Source organism: Delphinus delphis, chromosome 19 (assembly GCF_949987515.2).
Source record: "Delphinus delphis chromosome 19, mDelDel1.2, whole genome shotgun sequence".
NCBI lineage: Eukaryota > Metazoa > Chordata > Mammalia > Artiodactyla > Delphinidae > Delphinus > Delphinus delphis.
In genome coordinates, this window is record NC_082701.1 from 705,276 (window position 1) to 722,938 (window position 17,663).

General features: G+C 38.3%; 1 protein-coding gene across 7 annotated transcripts in view; it reads left to right on the plus strand.

Annotated features, from left to right (window-relative positions):
• HELZ (helicase with zinc finger) overlaps window positions 1-17,663 on the plus strand; it is a 155,838-nt gene that overhangs the window by 79,720 nt on the left and 58,455 nt on the right. For all 7 annotated transcript variants that reach the window (XM_059998655.1, XM_059998652.1, XM_059998654.1 and 4 more), the window contains 6 exons: window positions 182-300; window positions 1,664-1,809; window positions 3,100-3,247; window positions 6,368-6,551; window positions 7,694-7,922; window positions 14,027-14,231. In XM_059998655.1, coding sequence (XP_059854638.1) covers window positions 182-300; window positions 1,664-1,809; window positions 3,100-3,247; window positions 6,368-6,551; window positions 7,694-7,922; window positions 14,027-14,231 — 1,031 coding nt within the window. The remainder of the gene's footprint in view (window positions 1-181; window positions 301-1,663; window positions 1,810-3,099; window positions 3,248-6,367; window positions 6,552-7,693; window positions 7,923-14,026; window positions 14,232-17,663) is intronic.

Sequence of the window (17,663 nt, forward strand, 5' to 3'; positions counted from 1 at the left end):
CTTTCAACTTCTATTTTTAAATAATGATTTAAAGATATGATCTTCTAAATTGAGGACTGGCATTAAAAGTACTCACAGCTCTTAAATCAGGACACTAAACTCTTTCCTTAAAAGAAAAACACTACTCCTCCCTTTATCACTGCTGTAATATGCGGTCCTGTGTTTATACTGTACTTCGCAGGGTTTTTTACACACGTTCTATTAGATGAGGCTGCCCAGGCCATGGAGTGTGAAACCATTATGCCCCTAGCATTAGCAACTAAGGACACACGGGTTGTCCTGGCTGGTGACCACATGCAGGTGAGTGCCCTCTGAGTCACCGTGTTGAAAGAAACTTCTGTTATATTTTGATGTTTAATGTTTTGTTTTCTAAAACAGCCTATGAAATTGTGCCATGCATGTCAGTTTAAGTACTTTAAATATCTCTATACTAATAGTGGAAAATGTTGGTGTTTCTGAAGGAAAATTGCTACCCCACCCCACTTTTTTTCCTTCTTTGGCTAGCGAGTGGAATGAATGAGTCTATCAGTGTTCTAATTGTCATGTTTATTAATTTGAAGTTCCGTTCTCTGTAGTATGAATATTTGATTCTTACTTTTCTTTATCAAATAAATTTAAATTATCCTTCTTACGATTCCCCAGTTCCTGTCCCCAACATCTGTTTTCCTGAAGGGTTAATTTTTCATTATCATGGGAAACGAAGTGCCTAATTAAAAATAATAGCCAAAATCTCAAAGAACTTGTCTGATCTTAATACCGATGCATGAAAGAAAATTACAGTTTTTCTATTAAAATGTCAGTTTTGCAAAGTTTCAGTTTGAGGTTCTTTCTCTTTTGTCACAGTTGGTTGAGATTGAACCTACACAGTGTTGTAGCTATCCATTTAGGAAAGAGTTGAAGGTAGAGGGACAAGTTCTGTTTTTGTTTCTTTGCCAGAAGTTTAATTTTGTTCTTAGCATCAAAGTTATAATCAAGGATGGCTCCTTCCACTTTACAAGATAAAGATGGCTTTTTTGCTAATTATTAAAAATAAGTGTTTTAGTCATAGGCGGTGTATCCTGCTAGCTCACTGTTTAAAATAGTTGCTTAATTTTAGTGAGACAGTTGATTGACTCCCCCAGTGATGCAGTGGGTTGCATCCCTAAAATTACTAAGGTAGTAGCTATTTATTATTAAGTTGGAAGAGTCTTTTTTTTTTTTGCGGTACGCAGGCCTCTCACTGTTGTGGCCTCTCCCGTTGCGGAGCACGGGCTCCAGACGCCAGACGCGCAGGCTCAGCGGCCATGGCTCATGGGCCCAGCCGCTCCGTGGCATGTGGGATCTTCCCGGACAGGGACACGAACCCGTGTCCCCTGCATCGGCAGGCGGACTCAACCACCGCGCCACCAGGGAAGCCCGGAAGAGTCCTTTATTAACCTATGTGTAGAAACTCTAGGTTAGTGTTGGCATGCTGAAACGAAAAGTTAGAAAATTTAGCCTCATTCTATATAGTAGTAAAATTGTTCCTAGAAAAATATGTTTGACTCTGCTTATTCCAGCATTCAGCATGTTGAGGTTTAGTACATCAGAAGTTTCAGCATGGTGGATTTTTTTTAAAGTATGTTAAAAAAAAATACTACTTGTATATTTAGTTAAATTCTCTCCATGTGTCTCTCTGTTACAGCTCAGCCCTTTCGTTTACAGTGAGTTTGCCAGGGAAAGAAACCTTCACGTTTCACTGCTTGACCGGCTCTATGAGCATTACCCTGCCGAGTTTCCCTGCAGGATCCTCCTGTGTGAGAACTACCGCTCCCACGAAGCTATCATCAAGTAGGTGTGAGCTGCCCCTCTGTCACACTTTGTGTGGTCTGGTGGAAGGGGACTCAAAACAGCACTGTTCCTAGGGACAGATTATTCCCAGCAGAGTTACATGGTGTCCCTAGTGTTGCAAATTATGTTTAATTTTATGTCTGTGAAAGTATACTTCAAAAGTCAGTTGTAATTTATTATAGTAGGGCAGTTCTGGAAACAAAAACTTCAGGTTCTACTAGCTATAAACATATTTTTCTGTGACTAAATATATAATGTATATGTAAAACTACATGATGTAGTAAACAAATATGTTGACAAGCCTCATAATGGTTTGCGCATGTGTGTCTGGCTGTGTTATACAAGGAGTCTATTTGAAAAGAAAGGAAGGATGGGAGGGAGGAAGGAAAGAAAACCATGCAACTTAGTAATAAAGTTTTAAAAGGTCTCTATTAAACATAGTATGCATCTATACAAGTAAAAGTATCATAAATGGTAGCCCAGTGAGTAGTCACAAACCAAACGTACCCCTCAACCAGCATCCAGACCAAAAAACAGAATGTTCCCAGCACCCTGGGAAGCCCCTTTGTGCTGCATTCCTGTCACTGTCACCGCCAAAATCTTAGGATTTTTTCAAGTTTAGTATAATTTAATAATATTGATTATGGCGGTCATGTGAAACTAATTTTTAGGTTTCTCTGAAAGCAGTAGGAGAGATACAAAAATAAGTTTAGATTTAAATATGGCTTTTATCAATATCTCGAAATGTGATTCCTCTTTTATTGTTGCCAGTCATTTGCTACAGTCAGTGATGAATCGAGTACTACGTAATATCTTCATTAGTAGAGTATTCATTTTACAGTTGACTGGAATACCCTTCAATTGTGTGTATTGTTTCAGTGTCTATAGATCTTTGTGTTTGCATAAGTATATGATCCACATAAATAAAAATATACATTTAAAAAATTTGAGTACAGAAAACCATAACAGCTAGCAAATTTCCTCATGAAACAAGAGTTCCATCTAGTACTGAACTGTCGTCATTTCTTCCTTTTCTTTCTATGTTCTGGCTTCATGCCTTCCCCAGGTCAATTCATTTATCGGTGGTATACCAGGAGCCCACTGTGTTTTCATTGCTGTGGCTAATTTTGGTGAAAATCTTGGCATCATGGGTATTAGATGTTTGGATTAAAATTAATCATGGGCATAAATCAACGTGAAATTTGACTGGTAATTTTTTCTTACGGGTAAAATTAATTTTGATGATAGGTTACTTTTTATTTATATATTTATTTCGGTCTTTTTCTGCAGTTACACCTCTGAGCTCTTCTATGAGGGCAAACTGATGGCCAGTGGAAAGCAGCCAGCACACAAGGATTTCTACCCACTAACCTTCTTTACAGCACGAGGGGAAGATGTACAAGAGAAAAATAGCACAGCTTTTTATAATAATGCAGAGGTACCTTAGTCCTTTTTGCAAATTGTTGACATTTTTGCAGTCATATATATAGTCTGGTCTTATTAAGCGTTTATTTAAAATTTTGGGTTGATATTTTATTGTGTGTTGACTTCATTTACATGAAAATAGTATGGAAGTTTATTCTTTCTTGTGTAACATTGATTTGTTAAGATGAATCTGCCATGGGAAACAAAAACTTTGATTTACATTTTGTCTTAATGCCAAAATACAGAACCTCATTTAAAAGAAGCCATCTAAAATGGACTGAGGTCACAATTTATAGTGCACACTCCAATGAGGCATCGTTTTACATGAGTAAAAAGACTTGACTTGTGGAATCCTGCGCTCCGGGGGGTCACACAGACCCACATGACGATGGTGCTAACCCATTATGTGCTGCAACGTGTGTGGTTCTCTCACAGTTTCTGACTTTTTAAGTTCAGAGAAAATGTGGGGAGTATGAGGGGTCAGATCAGGTAGCAGACTAACACCTGTGATGTCTTTAGGGGCCAGCGGGCCAGAGAGCCTGAGGTTTGGTTCTGGCTGTCACAAGGGAGTGGAGTTCTGGACTTCAGGAAACCCAGGGGAGGATGTGTGCATCGTTGGTCATTAGAAGAATGATTCGTGATATGTGATCTCCATCTCCCTTTCTTCCCTTGAGTCCCGTGATTTACTCATTTTATTTACCAAAAAAAATGCCATTTATTAGGTAATAGTAATTCATCTTTCCATTAAAAAATTGGTCAGAGGCCTGTAGTTAGAAGTCAGTACAAGAAAATTGACAGTACCTACTTGATAAACTCCTAGCCAAAAGTAAAGAAACTTGACATTTTAATTAGTCTGTGCCAATTAATTTTAGCAAAAGGTAAACTTTTCTTTACCTGTTTGAAATATTGACAAATAACTCTAGGGTTTCCTTTATTACTTTTGCACTCAGGTTGGAAACTGCTGGCTGGAAAATCAGTTAAGAAGAGAAAGGAAAATAAATATACTATTATACTGTCTTTTATAATTAACCATGTAATTACCTTTAGTAGTATGCTCTGTTTGTGTGAATTCAAATTACTGTCTGGTGTCACTTGCTTTCAGCCTGATGAATTTCTCTTAGTGTTTCTTTTAGGGCAGGTCTGCTAGTAAAGAATTCTTTCAGTTTTTGTTTTTTTCTGGGAATGTCTTTATTTTGCCTTCATTTTTGAAAAGTAGTTTTGCTGGATATTAGATTATTGAGTTATTTCTTTCAGCACACTGAAATATGCTTTCCTACTGCTTTATTGCCCTCATTGTTTCTGATGAGCAGTCATCTGTTAATCTTATTAGAGTTCTTTGTAAGTGATGAGGTGTTTTTTTGTTGCTGTTATCAAGATTTTGTTTTTGTCTGTGACTTCTACCGTGTTGACTATGGTACGAGCGAAGGAGACAGCCTGCTTCACCCACTGTCCCACGCAGGCCCTCCCTGTGCAGCAGGAGGTGGGGAAGGGGAACAGGTGCCACCCAGGTGCTGCCAGCTGCTCATGGCCTCCTGCTGCACCTTGCTGGGGCAAACGAGATCTCTGATGTTCATCCACTGCTGTAACCGCCTGGAGTAGCTCTTTCCCCCCAGGGAGCTGGAGCAGGTGGGAGCTACCCCTCAGCTGCTGAGACAGTCCTGTAGGACAGGGGGCTGCGGGAGAGCGGGGCAGCCCCAGCCTTCCACTCTTCTTCCTGACTTCCTGTAGACTTTGGTGAAACAACGCTTCTCAGTGTCTTGGCAGCTCTTTGATCGTCTCCAGAGACTTCGAACGATTATCTGTTGGCCTTGACCAGCTTCATAGATGTCTATCTGGGAGAGGGCTTTCCCCAAGCTCCTCATACCATTCCAAGCCTGTGTATTTTGACTACAGTTTTATGCTGCCTATTATATAAGGGGTAACAGAGGGACGAAGTGGAGAACTGGTTATGTGTTGCTTGTTCCTTATGGGTGAGAGCGCCATGTTTTCAATCCAGTTGACTCATCGGAATCCTTGGACGGTCTGGGTAGTTGTTTCACTTGCTGTTATTTCATTATAACAACAGGATGACTAGAGTCTGTTCCTCTGTCATTCATTGAATTTATATGTGGAAGTGGGAACTGCATCCTGGCCATTAATCCTCGAGTTCTTAAAAGGAATAAAACTATCAAATTTTTGTATATTTACTATTATAAATTTAAGTAGATATTAACTAACAAATAGTAAATAAATAATGTATTTAAAAGACATTAAAATTTTCTCCTTCCTCTCTCTGCCCCTGGACTCTTGCCTGACCCTCTATTGAGCTTGCCTTATAATACGTATTTTAAATTAGGAATCTGTTTTCTAACTATACAGTAATCTCTTCACAGGCAAGGAGCGTGTTTTAGTAATCATTTTGTCCCCTGCTGTGCCAAGCATCAACACTATTTGTTTGATGAATTCATCGAATCAAAGTAGATTAAACTACACTAAAAGTTCTACTCTAATTCACTAAGTGGGGTCCAGAAAATCCAGATGGTAAAATACGGGCTTACTTCACTGCAAGGTTAATGACAGGGCGTGGGCAGAGTTGTACCATGAGAAGGCAGTGAACTCTGAGAGTCTGTCCTGAGGTCCAGATTTGCCCCAGTCCCAGCTGCGGTTTGCTGCCAGCTGTTGGCTGTTCTGTTTACTTATATCCACGGGGAGAGGAGGAAGGGTAGCCCTCGCACTGCTGAGACGTTGGCGGCGCTGACTCTGGGGCTCTCCTAATGGGTTTCATCGGCCTGAGCTACAGAGTGGACTGAGAAATACTGGGAACGTGGGGTTGCCGGTCCCACGCGCCTCTCTCTAAACAGGAACCCGAACCTGTCCCCATTTGAGAAGGGGGGCCAGGTAAGGGGTGGGGCCAATGGCCAGTTACATCGTCTCCGATTTTCACGTTTTCACTGGGTGCACTATTGTAGAGATTTACTGCTTGAAATGTAAGCAAAAATGTGTTCACATCAGCAAAGCATTATTCCTGGTTTGAGGTGGTTTTAAAACGACATTTGCTAAAATGGAATCCTTTGTACATCAATTTCAGTTACCATATTCTTTTCTCCAAGCACTTGTATAACTTTAATATGTATACATGTACGTTTGTTTAAAGGTCTTTGAAGTGGTGGAACGTGTGGAAGAGTTAAGAAGGAAGTGGCCAGTAGCGTGGGGGAAGTTAGATGACGGCAGTATTGGTGTGGTGACTCCGTATGCCGACCAGGTGTTCAGGATACGCGCTGAACTTCGAAAAAAGAGATTATCTGATGTTAACGTCGAAAGGGTGCTAAATGTTCAAGGTAGCTATTAATGGAAATGAATTAAGTTATTCAAATGGTTAGATCTTAAAGTGTGTGCACATTTGATTTTTAGTTTTCAAGATCTCTTTTCTGGACAAGCAATTATGTATTCGTTTCATACCAAGTTCTTTAATGCCAAATTTGGCAATTCAAGGTCGAGCTCATTTACATGTTCGTTCAATTTCTATATCCAAATAAAAGAAGTATCAACAAATGGATTTCCTCCATGACTGTAACTGCAAATATCTGTATGCTGTAGTTGCAATCGCAGTAGCATACAACACCTATTGTTGTTATAATGTATCTGAGGACTAATTTGTTTATAAAGATTTTTAAAAGCTTGTACCTGTCAAGCAAATTTTTAAAGGCATAGCTTGTTCTTCATCTAGATTTTCCTAAGTGAATAAAGCAACTCTTTTAAACTTTCATGTAATTAGTTGCTATGAAATTTGTGCATTTAAGTAAGTGAAGCAACACTATAATGTGAGTGCCAGAAAAGCCCAGTACAATCTGAAGTTTCATGGTAATATACAATAATAAGAGTAATACAATTTCTAGATTATGGGGGAAAAAAATAGCTCCAGTATACCATGCATTCAGATCACGCAGAATTTGGGTGTGCATTTTAGAAAGAATATTACTAATAAACTAGGAAGCGTCCAGAGACGACCTAGCATAGTTAGTGGTCTAGAAACTGCCCTGTGGAGTCAGAAATGGTTGAAGGAACTAGGATTGTTTGGCCTGGAGAGGAGAGAACGAAGAATTGACACTAGAACTGTATTCGCATCTGTGGAGACTTGTCATAGAATGAGGGAAGAGATGTGTTGATGTAAGAAAGAACATGTACAGACTAGTCTCTCTAGGCTTCCTTATGGAATCAGTTCTTTTGGGTGTGTTTCCAGAAGTAGAGTTGCTGCATCATATGTTAGTTCTATGTTTAATTTTTTGAGGAACCGCCATGGTATTTTCTATAGTGTTTTACATACTGTTTTATATTTCCACCTACAGTGAACAAGAGTTCCAGTTTCTCCACATTCTCATCAGCACCTCTTATTTAGCAATAAGATTTAAAAAATGAAATGCTTTTATTATATGGCTCAGAATAACAGTCCTCTTATTTTTAATTATTTTTTTTTTTACAGGAAAGCAATTCAGAGTTTTGTTTCTTAGCACAGTACGTACAAGACATACTTGTAAACATAAACAGACACCAATTAAAAAGAAAGAGCAACTGCTGGAAGATTCCACGGAGGACTTAGATTATGGTTTTTTATCTAACTATAAGCTTCTCAATACTGCCATCACAAGAGCGCAGTCCCTGGTTGCCGTGGTGGGTGATCCCATTGCTCTGTGCTCTGTTGGAAGATGCAGGTAATGATGTGTTAGTGTTTGCGACATTAAGGGGGGAATGTAGAGTAATTTGCATCCCTGTGCACATATTTATATGACCTCCTGGCTAATGAAAATCAAGTTTAGTCTTAACTAATACCCAGTGGGAACACAAAAATATATTGCTTTGAGCCTATTCATTTTGTACATGAAATTGTGTGTTCATTGAATCAATCATCATTCACAAGGTGTTTCCTGAGTGCCTACTGTGCTCTAAGTACTCTTCTAGCCACTGAGGATACATCAGTGAACAAAACACAAATAATCTCTGCCTTTGTGGGGCTTAACATTTTATTGGGGAGGAGAGGAACACCGACAGTAAGCAAAATAAAAACACTGTAGTATTTTATGTGGTAAGTTCAGTGGAAGAAATAGAACATCAAGGGGCATTAGAAGTGATGGGGTAGGGTGGGCGGTTTGTGATCTCACATGGTGTGTGTGGTCAGAGAAGGCCTCACTGAGAAGCTGACTCTGGAGTTGAGGGTATGAGCTACGCAGGCTCCTGGGGTAAGAGTGCTCCAGGACAAGGGACTGACCAGTGCGAGGTCCTGAGGGTGGTTTTGTGTGTGTGCGTTGTCTTTGATGGAGACTGAATTTCATACCCATACTCCCCTCTTTTTTCCTTCATTATTGTTTTAGCTTGTTTTTGATGAGTTTCCTTCTCATTTTCTCTCAAGGCTTCTCAGTGCAAATCTTTGTGTCTGGTTAATCCAGAGGATCTTAAAATTAGGGGGTTAAAAAGGGTTGTTACTTGTATTTGGAAAGAACTGTTAGTATTCCTTAGATTGTAGCCATAAGGAATGTTAAAATATCAACATAAATAAAAAACTTCTCCTTGTACACTTACGATTTATACTAGTTAATAGGACTTTTACCTGTATGAAGCCAGTAATATAAGACTTGGCCTACGCAATGTTGAAAAACTATGTTACAAAAAAACAGTTGAACAGAAATTTAGAATATCCTTTATGAAAAAGAAAGAAATACACGAGGGATTACTTAAAATTTTTTAAGTGTTCTAGTACCTGTCAGAGTGAGTTCAGAAAAGTAGAAAGAGGTGCCGATGGTCTCAAATACGCCTTGGGTAGTTATTTCTTCGTGATATGTTAAAGTAGACAAAGTTGTTAGGAAGTGGCCCGTTTAAACCAAGTTTTCTGTTGCAATATAGATATAGCAGCATTTTATTATCTGTTTTCCTGTCTCAGCAGGAAAAAAGTATTCTATGGCAAAGGAAACAATTTGGGACCTTTAAGAATAAGCTGCATACATTAGAGTTTAAGATTCCAAAAGAAGTTAATATACTTTATAGGGGAAAGCCATTAATCACGTAGAGTTTAATTTATGGTTACATTCTGAAGAATAACCTTTTATTTTTAAGGAAGTAAAACTTGAATGGTCCATGATTTGTTTATATATAGCTAAACAGCTCTATTGTAAAATATCTTTAGTTTCTTGTTTTAAAAATAGATTTCCATTAATTTTTAGCCACTAATGACAAAAAGTTGGGGAAGGAACTATATTAATTCCAAGATACCAATGAATAAAACTAAGTCTATTAATTTGGCTTCCTTCCTGAGAAGTTCACTTTAGTTACTTTACTGTTCATTGCAAATATATTTGGTTAGAATATTGCTGTGGTAGTTTACCATTTTTGTTTATATTTATCATTTGATAAATGTGAGAACACATACAGTTTGATTAGAATTTTATTAGATTAACACATGTAAAGTAGGCCGACATGTATTAAAAGCAACTAGAAACTGTTGTGGGAATAAATAGGTATAACAGTAGTCTTGAGTGACATTACTTTTGGACATTCTTTATAAATAACCCCAAACGTTTACCAACATGCATATTTTTTAAAATCATTACCCCTTTCCACAGAGGTATATTGTACTGTGAATTACATGAGATCAGCATTTTTCACCCCTTCTCTGACATAAGTCGTTATTTTCTCAGAGCAAATAGGTGAATGATTCTTCCTGAGGCCATGCTATCAGAATGATCCAGGGCTAATTTTTAACTTGAAGCCAGGCCTACAGGTTGCTTATTTCTTACTACTCAGCTGGAGTGTGTCAAGGCCCTCAAATTAATTTATAAGCTAAGTAAAATACTTTCAGAGAGTCCAGTACATTGTGTAGGGAGAGAAAATCATGTGACCCATAGCTGAATGGGAATGCTGATAATCTGTTATTTGGACAGTTTAATCAGCTCTAACCCAGGAGCTGATAGTTGAGGCTATGGATGTTTATGCTTTACTCTTTCCAGTTTCATTAGAAATTAAATTAATCTCATAATACAGGTAAACCTGGAGGACATAATGTGATTCTTAGGTACTATACTAATGAAGGCGTGAATTCTTTGTATCAATAGTTTGAGTTAATCAGGATGTCTCTCTCCCTTGCTCATTTGATATTTATAAAAAACTAATATGGTATTTCCAAATATTGATCAAGTTTTCAAGGAATGATTACTGTGTTTACTATACCAGTTTAGAAGGCAACCAGTTGTATAATCTTTTTTGTTGTAAAGGATTTTTAAACAATTTTTCTGTTAACCCTAAATGAATGGAGGGAACTTTCCCTTCTCCCACTTGCCAAACAAACAAATATTAATGTAGTAGCTGCTGTTTATTGACAGCTTTCTCTGTGCCAGGTGCTAGGTCAAGTGCTTTGTACACTTCGCCTCGCTCAGTCATCCTAATGACCCGGTAATGTGGGTATTTTATTTGCATTTTAAATGGGCAGCCTGATGTAGAGTTTCAATTACTGCCCAGGACCACATAGCTACTAAGTGTCTCACTCAGACAGATGTCAGATTGACCTCACCGGGTTACCCTGCCTTTCCGAGGAAGCGAGGCGTGTGCGTGGATAAATCTACGCTGAGTGAGGAGAGGTGATGGGGGAGGGGAGGCGGGGCGTGTTCATGCGTTTTTCCAAACCAGAGAGTTTGGAGGAGATCTCTCTTTGAACCGAATTTCTTCATTAGCGAATTCCACCTGCTCAGTGAGATATAAACCTATTTCACACGTGTAGAGGTGTGTGTATGTGCACAGACACCCTCTCTCTCTATGACCTGAGGACACCAAGTGATTTTTCAATGTTTTATCAGCGATCCTAGAAGCAAGGTTAGCATGAAAATGCAAGCAGACTTTGGGTTCATGCAGTGATTGAACGTAAGGTTTTGTCTTCTGAAAGTAACACTTACGTTCACAACGTAGAGACACACTTGGGTTTTCTAACCAACATTACTAGAAAAAAAATTAACATGTTAACATTTTAGGGAGGCGCTGAGAATTGGTGAAGCCTTTAAATAATCATAGTGGTGAATTCTTCAGTCTGAGTGTTGTTGAAATTCTCAAGTGATCTTCCAGTTATGTGTTCTGAAATGCCTCATAATGCCATGTGTAGTATTTCATTAAAGAATTGAGTTCAAGGACAGTGTGAAATGGTCTTTGAAAGAGCCTTCACAAAGAGAGAAGAAAGGAATATTTTTGCCTTTAAGAATTTTTGAAGGAAAGAATACATTTCTCTGAAAGTTTAAAAGTGAGAAATAAAAGTCTTCTTAGTGATAAAAGTATAATAATAATAATAACACTGTTGGTGCCCTGTTTTACACATGAGGAAACTGAGGTATGAAGAGAGGTTAAATAACTTGCCCAACGCTACAGGGCTGCTGAATGACAGAGCCATGACTGAAGCCCAGGCAGCCTAGTTCTAGGATCCACGTGCTTGACCATTTTGCTATTCCCTTAGGCTATCAAAAGACAAGTGAGATTTAAGATGGAAATTCCAGGTTGCCTTTGGAATTAGTTGAACTTGATTAGCTTCTAGCAAGTCTTTAGTGTTGCTTCTGAAACGGTTCCTTTAACTCAAAGGCTGTTTCCTTGAGATCCCTGGGATCTTGTAGATGAAAACTGTCACCAAGCTACCAGCTTCTTGTGACGTGTGAGGTTGTTTAAAGGTTCTGCTTAACTCGATGTTACTTCAGTGCAGTTGAGGTAAGTAAGAGCGTATAGGGACAGGGTATGGAGCTTGAAATAGAGCAAGTTCTAGCATTTTAGTTATGTAAGCTGGAAATGAAAATATGTTATAATAAATAAAAATCAAAAACTGGGCTGTAGTAAAGTCAATCCATTCTCTCCTCATTTTGCTGTGTCTTGAAGTTCACACGAATATAAAATGCCACTCTATGAAATTATTACTTTATCAATTAGACCAAGAAAACTTCCTTTTTAATACAGGATGTAGTAGAATTGTATTGATAAATATTAATACAGTTGAATATTTTGGGGTTCTTTATCAAAAGGGTAGGAAGGTTTTTGGATTTTATATCCTGAGTGCTATGTTGAAGATAGTCTTTCCTTAGCTGTCAGACTATGAGAAAAAAAATTTGATTCCTATGGAAAGGTTCTTAAGAATAAAAATAAAGGGCAGCTTTCAGTGTGCATTTCTTAGCAACACACACTTCCTGTAGCTGAATGAGTGTCTTGTTAGCCTTTATGTCTTATTGTTGGAAATACATATTTAATATTTTATAGCATTTTTACCTTTCCTATTGTTGACATGGAGGCCTGAAATTTTTTCTGGACCCATTTCTTAAACTCATCTTTAAAAAATTAGAAAAGATGGTAGAAAGCATATGTAAGAGAAACATAGTTTGAAATGAAAATCTGCAGAGTTTTATGAATGTATTAATAACTCCATTCCCATTCATATACTAACTTTTATAATATAAACCTTTTTATTTATGCTTCTTGAAGCCATCTTGATTACCTGCTGTCCACCTGGACACAAGGATACCAACTGGGGAAGAAACCATATCACATATCTTTTATAGCATAATAAAACATTATTTGAACCTCATACCAAAGATGGGTATGCATATTTATAATAGTCATTCAAAATCCTAAAACTTTTTATATGTTATCTTTTGTAATATATAATATTTCTAATATTTGGAGATCAATTTTCAAAACTTCAGGAGCAACAGTGTACAACTGGATTAATTTTGAATGTATTTTTCTCCTTTAGTATTTATTAATTTGATTAGGAGATAAATAATCATCATTAAAATTAGCATTCCAGGGCTTCCCTGGTGGCGCAGTGGTTAAGAATCCACCTGCCAATGCAGGGGACACGGGTTCGAGCCCTGGTCCAGGAAGATCCCACATGCCGTGGAGCAACTAAGCCCGTGCGCCACAACTGCTGAGCCTGCGCTCTAGAGCCCGCGAGCCACAACTACTGAAGCCCGCGTGCCTAGAGCCCGTGCTCCACAACAAGAGAAGCCACCGCAGTGAGAAGCCCGCGCACCGCAACGAGAGAAAGCCCACGAGCAGCAACAAAGACCCCGTGCACCCAAAAATAAATAAATTTATTTAAAAAAAAAAAATTAGCATTCCAACTTCCTGTGTTTTTCATAATTTAATTCTTTTAACTTAGTCAATTAATGTTATGAGCTTTGCTGTGACAAGCGTCAGTTAATTAAAAGAAAAATACAGGAATAACTGGTTAATTCTTAAGTTCCTTGTGAGAATTATTTACTTTGTGGTTCAGATTTATGTCTGAATTGGCTTTTCTTAGTCACCCACCCAGCACCAGGCTACTTTGGCCCCATAATTCAAATTTGTGTGCGTGTGTGTGTGTGTGTGTGTGTGTGTGTGTGTGTGTATAATATATGTATACATACAAATGTGTATATGATGAGTATGCCTAGAAGTACAAATCTTTGATAAAATGAGTTATCAATTTTGAAATCCTTGCTTACTGTGTGGATAACAAAATCTGTCATTCCAAATTAGTGTGCATAGTCGAGCACTGACCATGTTACTTTCATTGATCAGCCAGAATTAATGGAGAGCAGAATTTGTATGTTCCACAGTACTAGACATGACTGTAGTTTCAGAACCAAACTTCTGAAGTCTTGTGATCTGGTGGGAAGATTATACCTGAATCATAGATGAATACTGGGCCTAAGGATTTGGGGTTGGGGTGGGGGAATTCGAAATTAATCTTTAGTTGCTTTTAGTCATTTCTGTGATCTCGTCCACTGAAATTATAAACTGATCTTCTAAATCTTTTCTGTAGGAAATTTTGGGAGCGGTTTATTGCCCTGTGTCATGAAAATAATAGCCTACATGGAATCACTTTTGAACAGATCAAAGCTCAGCTAGAGGCTTTAGAACTAAAGAAGACATATGTGTTGAATCCACTGGCACCTGAATTTATCCCCCGGGCTCTGAGAGTGCAGCACACGGGAAATACCAACAGATTGCAGCAGTCACCCCCCAAGGTAAAGCCTGTCAGTGAAACTGAGGAGGTTAAAGAGAGAACAGTGCAGAGACGTCAGAGCTTTCTTGGGCTGCAGGTTACTTTACGTGTTGGAATTGAAGGTTACATTTGATGGCAACCAGTTTCTGCAAGGAACTCGTCCAGTGTGGACATTAATTGAAAATACAGTGTGGTGTTTAGCCATGCTGCTTAATGGCATAAGTCATCCTCAAAAAGTTTTCAAGGGGGCTTCCCTGCGGTCCGTGGGTGAGACTTCACCTTCCAGTGCAGGGGGTGCAGGTTTGATCCCTAGTCGGGGAGCTAAGATCCCACATGCCTCGCAGCCAAAAAAACCAAAACATAAAAAAACAGAAGCAATATATTGTAACAAATTCAATAAAGACTTTAAAAATGGTCCACATCAAAAAAATCTTAAAAAAAAAAAAGTTTTCAGGTACCTGGTTAGGTCTGGTGCCCTTTGTATATTATAACCTCCCGGTCCTCTCTACTGATAGACTTATTTTAGCAAGATGTGAATAAAACAAAGCAGTTTAAAAGACCGCCACACATATTAAAAGCATGCTCTTATAGAATATTATATAGCATGCTTTTACAGCATATTTTTATAAGGAACAATATAATAATAGCACTATTTGTATAAAGAAAATAGCTCTAACCTCTTGTTGGTGACCAATTCAAGTGGTGTTTGACAGAAAATTTGGCTGACTGCTTGAAGGTTACTTTAATCGACTTTGACCAGTGTTTGTTGCATAAGAAGTAGTCCAGTCATTGGGATGGGATGGGATGGGATGGGGGGGAATCAAGGCCCCCATGTCTACTTTTGAACTATAGTTATTTTGGTCAGAAACAGCTGGTTTCTTTGCTAGATTGCCTGAAAAAAAAATGCTTGCACTTACCGTCTAGAAAAGAAAGTTATGAGTGTGGCATGTTTAGTATTTGTTCTGGTTTTGGGGTGTATTTATAGTCATCAGCATGATATTAAACTTATTGACATGAATTAAGAGAGTATGCCAGTTTGGGGCTTCATTTTAAAAATGTAAAGCTTAATGTGCAAGAAATAATTATTGGTTTAATATCTTGAAGAACTTTTAGCTGAGTAAATATTAAACTGAGACGAGAACTGCTTTCTGTTTTAATGTACTGTTGTCTGAGTTTAATAAAAATGGACCTGATATACAATAATGCTTTAGTTTCTTGGAGTTAAGCAGATTAAGCATTTTGCATAACTGAATCCTCTAGATTTCTAAAGTTTAAACTATTGATAAATTAATAATCAACTTATTTATCAAATAGTTAAGTTTCTTCTGTGTGACAGCTGTTACGGTAGGTAGTAGAGAAGCAAATTAGCCCCAGTGTTCTTGCGGCAGATGGGTAACGGTCAGAGGAAGTACCACTCCACCACAGTGGAGATTTCAGGGTAATTGCACCGAGTGGATGGAGTGAGTGGGAGATTGGGGAGACTGTCAGAAACTAGAACAGAAACTCCTTTAGGGCAGAGATTTTTGCCTGTATTATTTGCTGCTCTAGCCTCTGTGCCTAGAACAACATCTGGCTTATCACAGGTGCTTAGAAGTATTTTTAAGATTAATGGGTGAAGCTTAACAAAGAGCTCATACGAAAAGCAAGAGGTGTGAGAGAGCAGGCTCTCCAGGGAACAGCAAGTAGCTTAAAGTGGGTGAAGAGTGGGAACCCAGTTAGAAACGTTTACATTTTACTGTTTTTTATTTAAATGTTTCAGAGACATTATACCTTTTGCACATTCTTAAATACAATAACTACAATAAACTTTTTACTTAATTGATCAATGTTAGCATCAATTAATGTACCATAGATGCAGCTAGATTCAAGCCATTATATCAAATGTGTACTGACCCTAAGCAAGATCCTGTGATTTGCTTTTTGTTTTTATTTTAAAGGTAAAGAAAATATATGTTGAATCCACTTGCTTTTCCAACACTGTAAACTCCCCGAGACAAAAATCCTATTCTGTATACTTCTTATGGCCTCTAGTGCCTAGCCCCACCCTGCACATAGTGGGTGCTCAGTAAGCACCTGATACGTGAATGATGGCTGTGATGCGTCCAGGAGAGTGCATGGGGCTTCCTTCTTTCAGTAGGAAGGCTGTGTAGTTAAGGACCATAGCAGCCATCTCCCCAGTTTTTCCTTTTTAACTTTTTGGGAAGTTTTCTTCACTGATCCAGTAGATATCATCTGTTATTTCATTGTCACTAACACAGAGGTTCACTCAATTGTTTATATACCTGGTTATTTAAAGTTCTTTATATCATATATATAATAATAATAATTTTAGGTAACTAAGTTATAGTGAGCCAAAGGTTACTTTTGTCATCATCTCTCCCTTCGCGCCCCAGTACTATATTTTACTTCTATTAAATTGTTCTGAGGATTGAATTTGTACTGGAGTCTTTTTTTATCCAACTTTCTATTGTAGAAAATTTCAAATATATACATAAATAGATGAGTATAATGAATTCCCTATCATCCAGCTTCATTAACTATCAGTTTATCCTTGATCTTATTTCAGCTGTCAGCCCACCACTCCACCACCACATATACGCACTGGAGAATTTTGAAACAAATTCCAGATGTTTTATTTCATATGCTAGAGTCTTTTGATGAAGGGGAATTTACTTGCAAGAAAAGCGTGCTGTTTCTTAAAACAGGATACTAAGCCATATAATTTCCCCCCAAGTTTCCTTAATGTTTAACTTTTAATGCAATTCTGTGCATAAGAAATATTAAAAACTAGTAAGGTTAATGTTAGCCTAAGACTTAAAATCCCAGTAAGATTTAATGTAGATAAAATCATCAGAATGCTGGGTGATGGTTACACGTGCTCCAGGACCTGCTCCCTCAGCACTGTGTCTGGCAGCAAAGCCTACCCCTAGCTCTTCACCAATCAAATGGCTTTATCCTCCTCACTAAGATGTAGGTTCTCTGGTAAGGGTTAGCGAAGGTACAGATATTAGGGGATCCAGGAGCAGGTGGTCCTAGATAAGACTCATTGCCCCACTCTCCAGGCATCGTTTATCTGTAGGAAGGCATCTGTTTCACGGTGCCTACAGAATCAGCACGTAGGAGAACAATTTGCTTGTCTTCAGTCTGCTTTCTCCTGGGCACGTGCTGGGAACAGTGTTCAGAAACTTTGCGAAGATGGGACAGATCCATTTGTACATACTATAAAAACTCTTCAGAGGATAGATAATATTCAGAAATGGGTCCTCTGAGAAGACCACAGCATTGTTTTATAGATTTTAGATTGTGAATTGTTCTTCACTGTCTGTAGCTGCTTATGTTGTGTCTCAGTGTCCAGACATCAGAAGCCGTGTCAGACTTACGTGGCTCAGTAGCCTCAGTGCCCAGCCAGGGGTGGACACATCGTGGGCCCTCATAAACATTTGTTGAATGAATA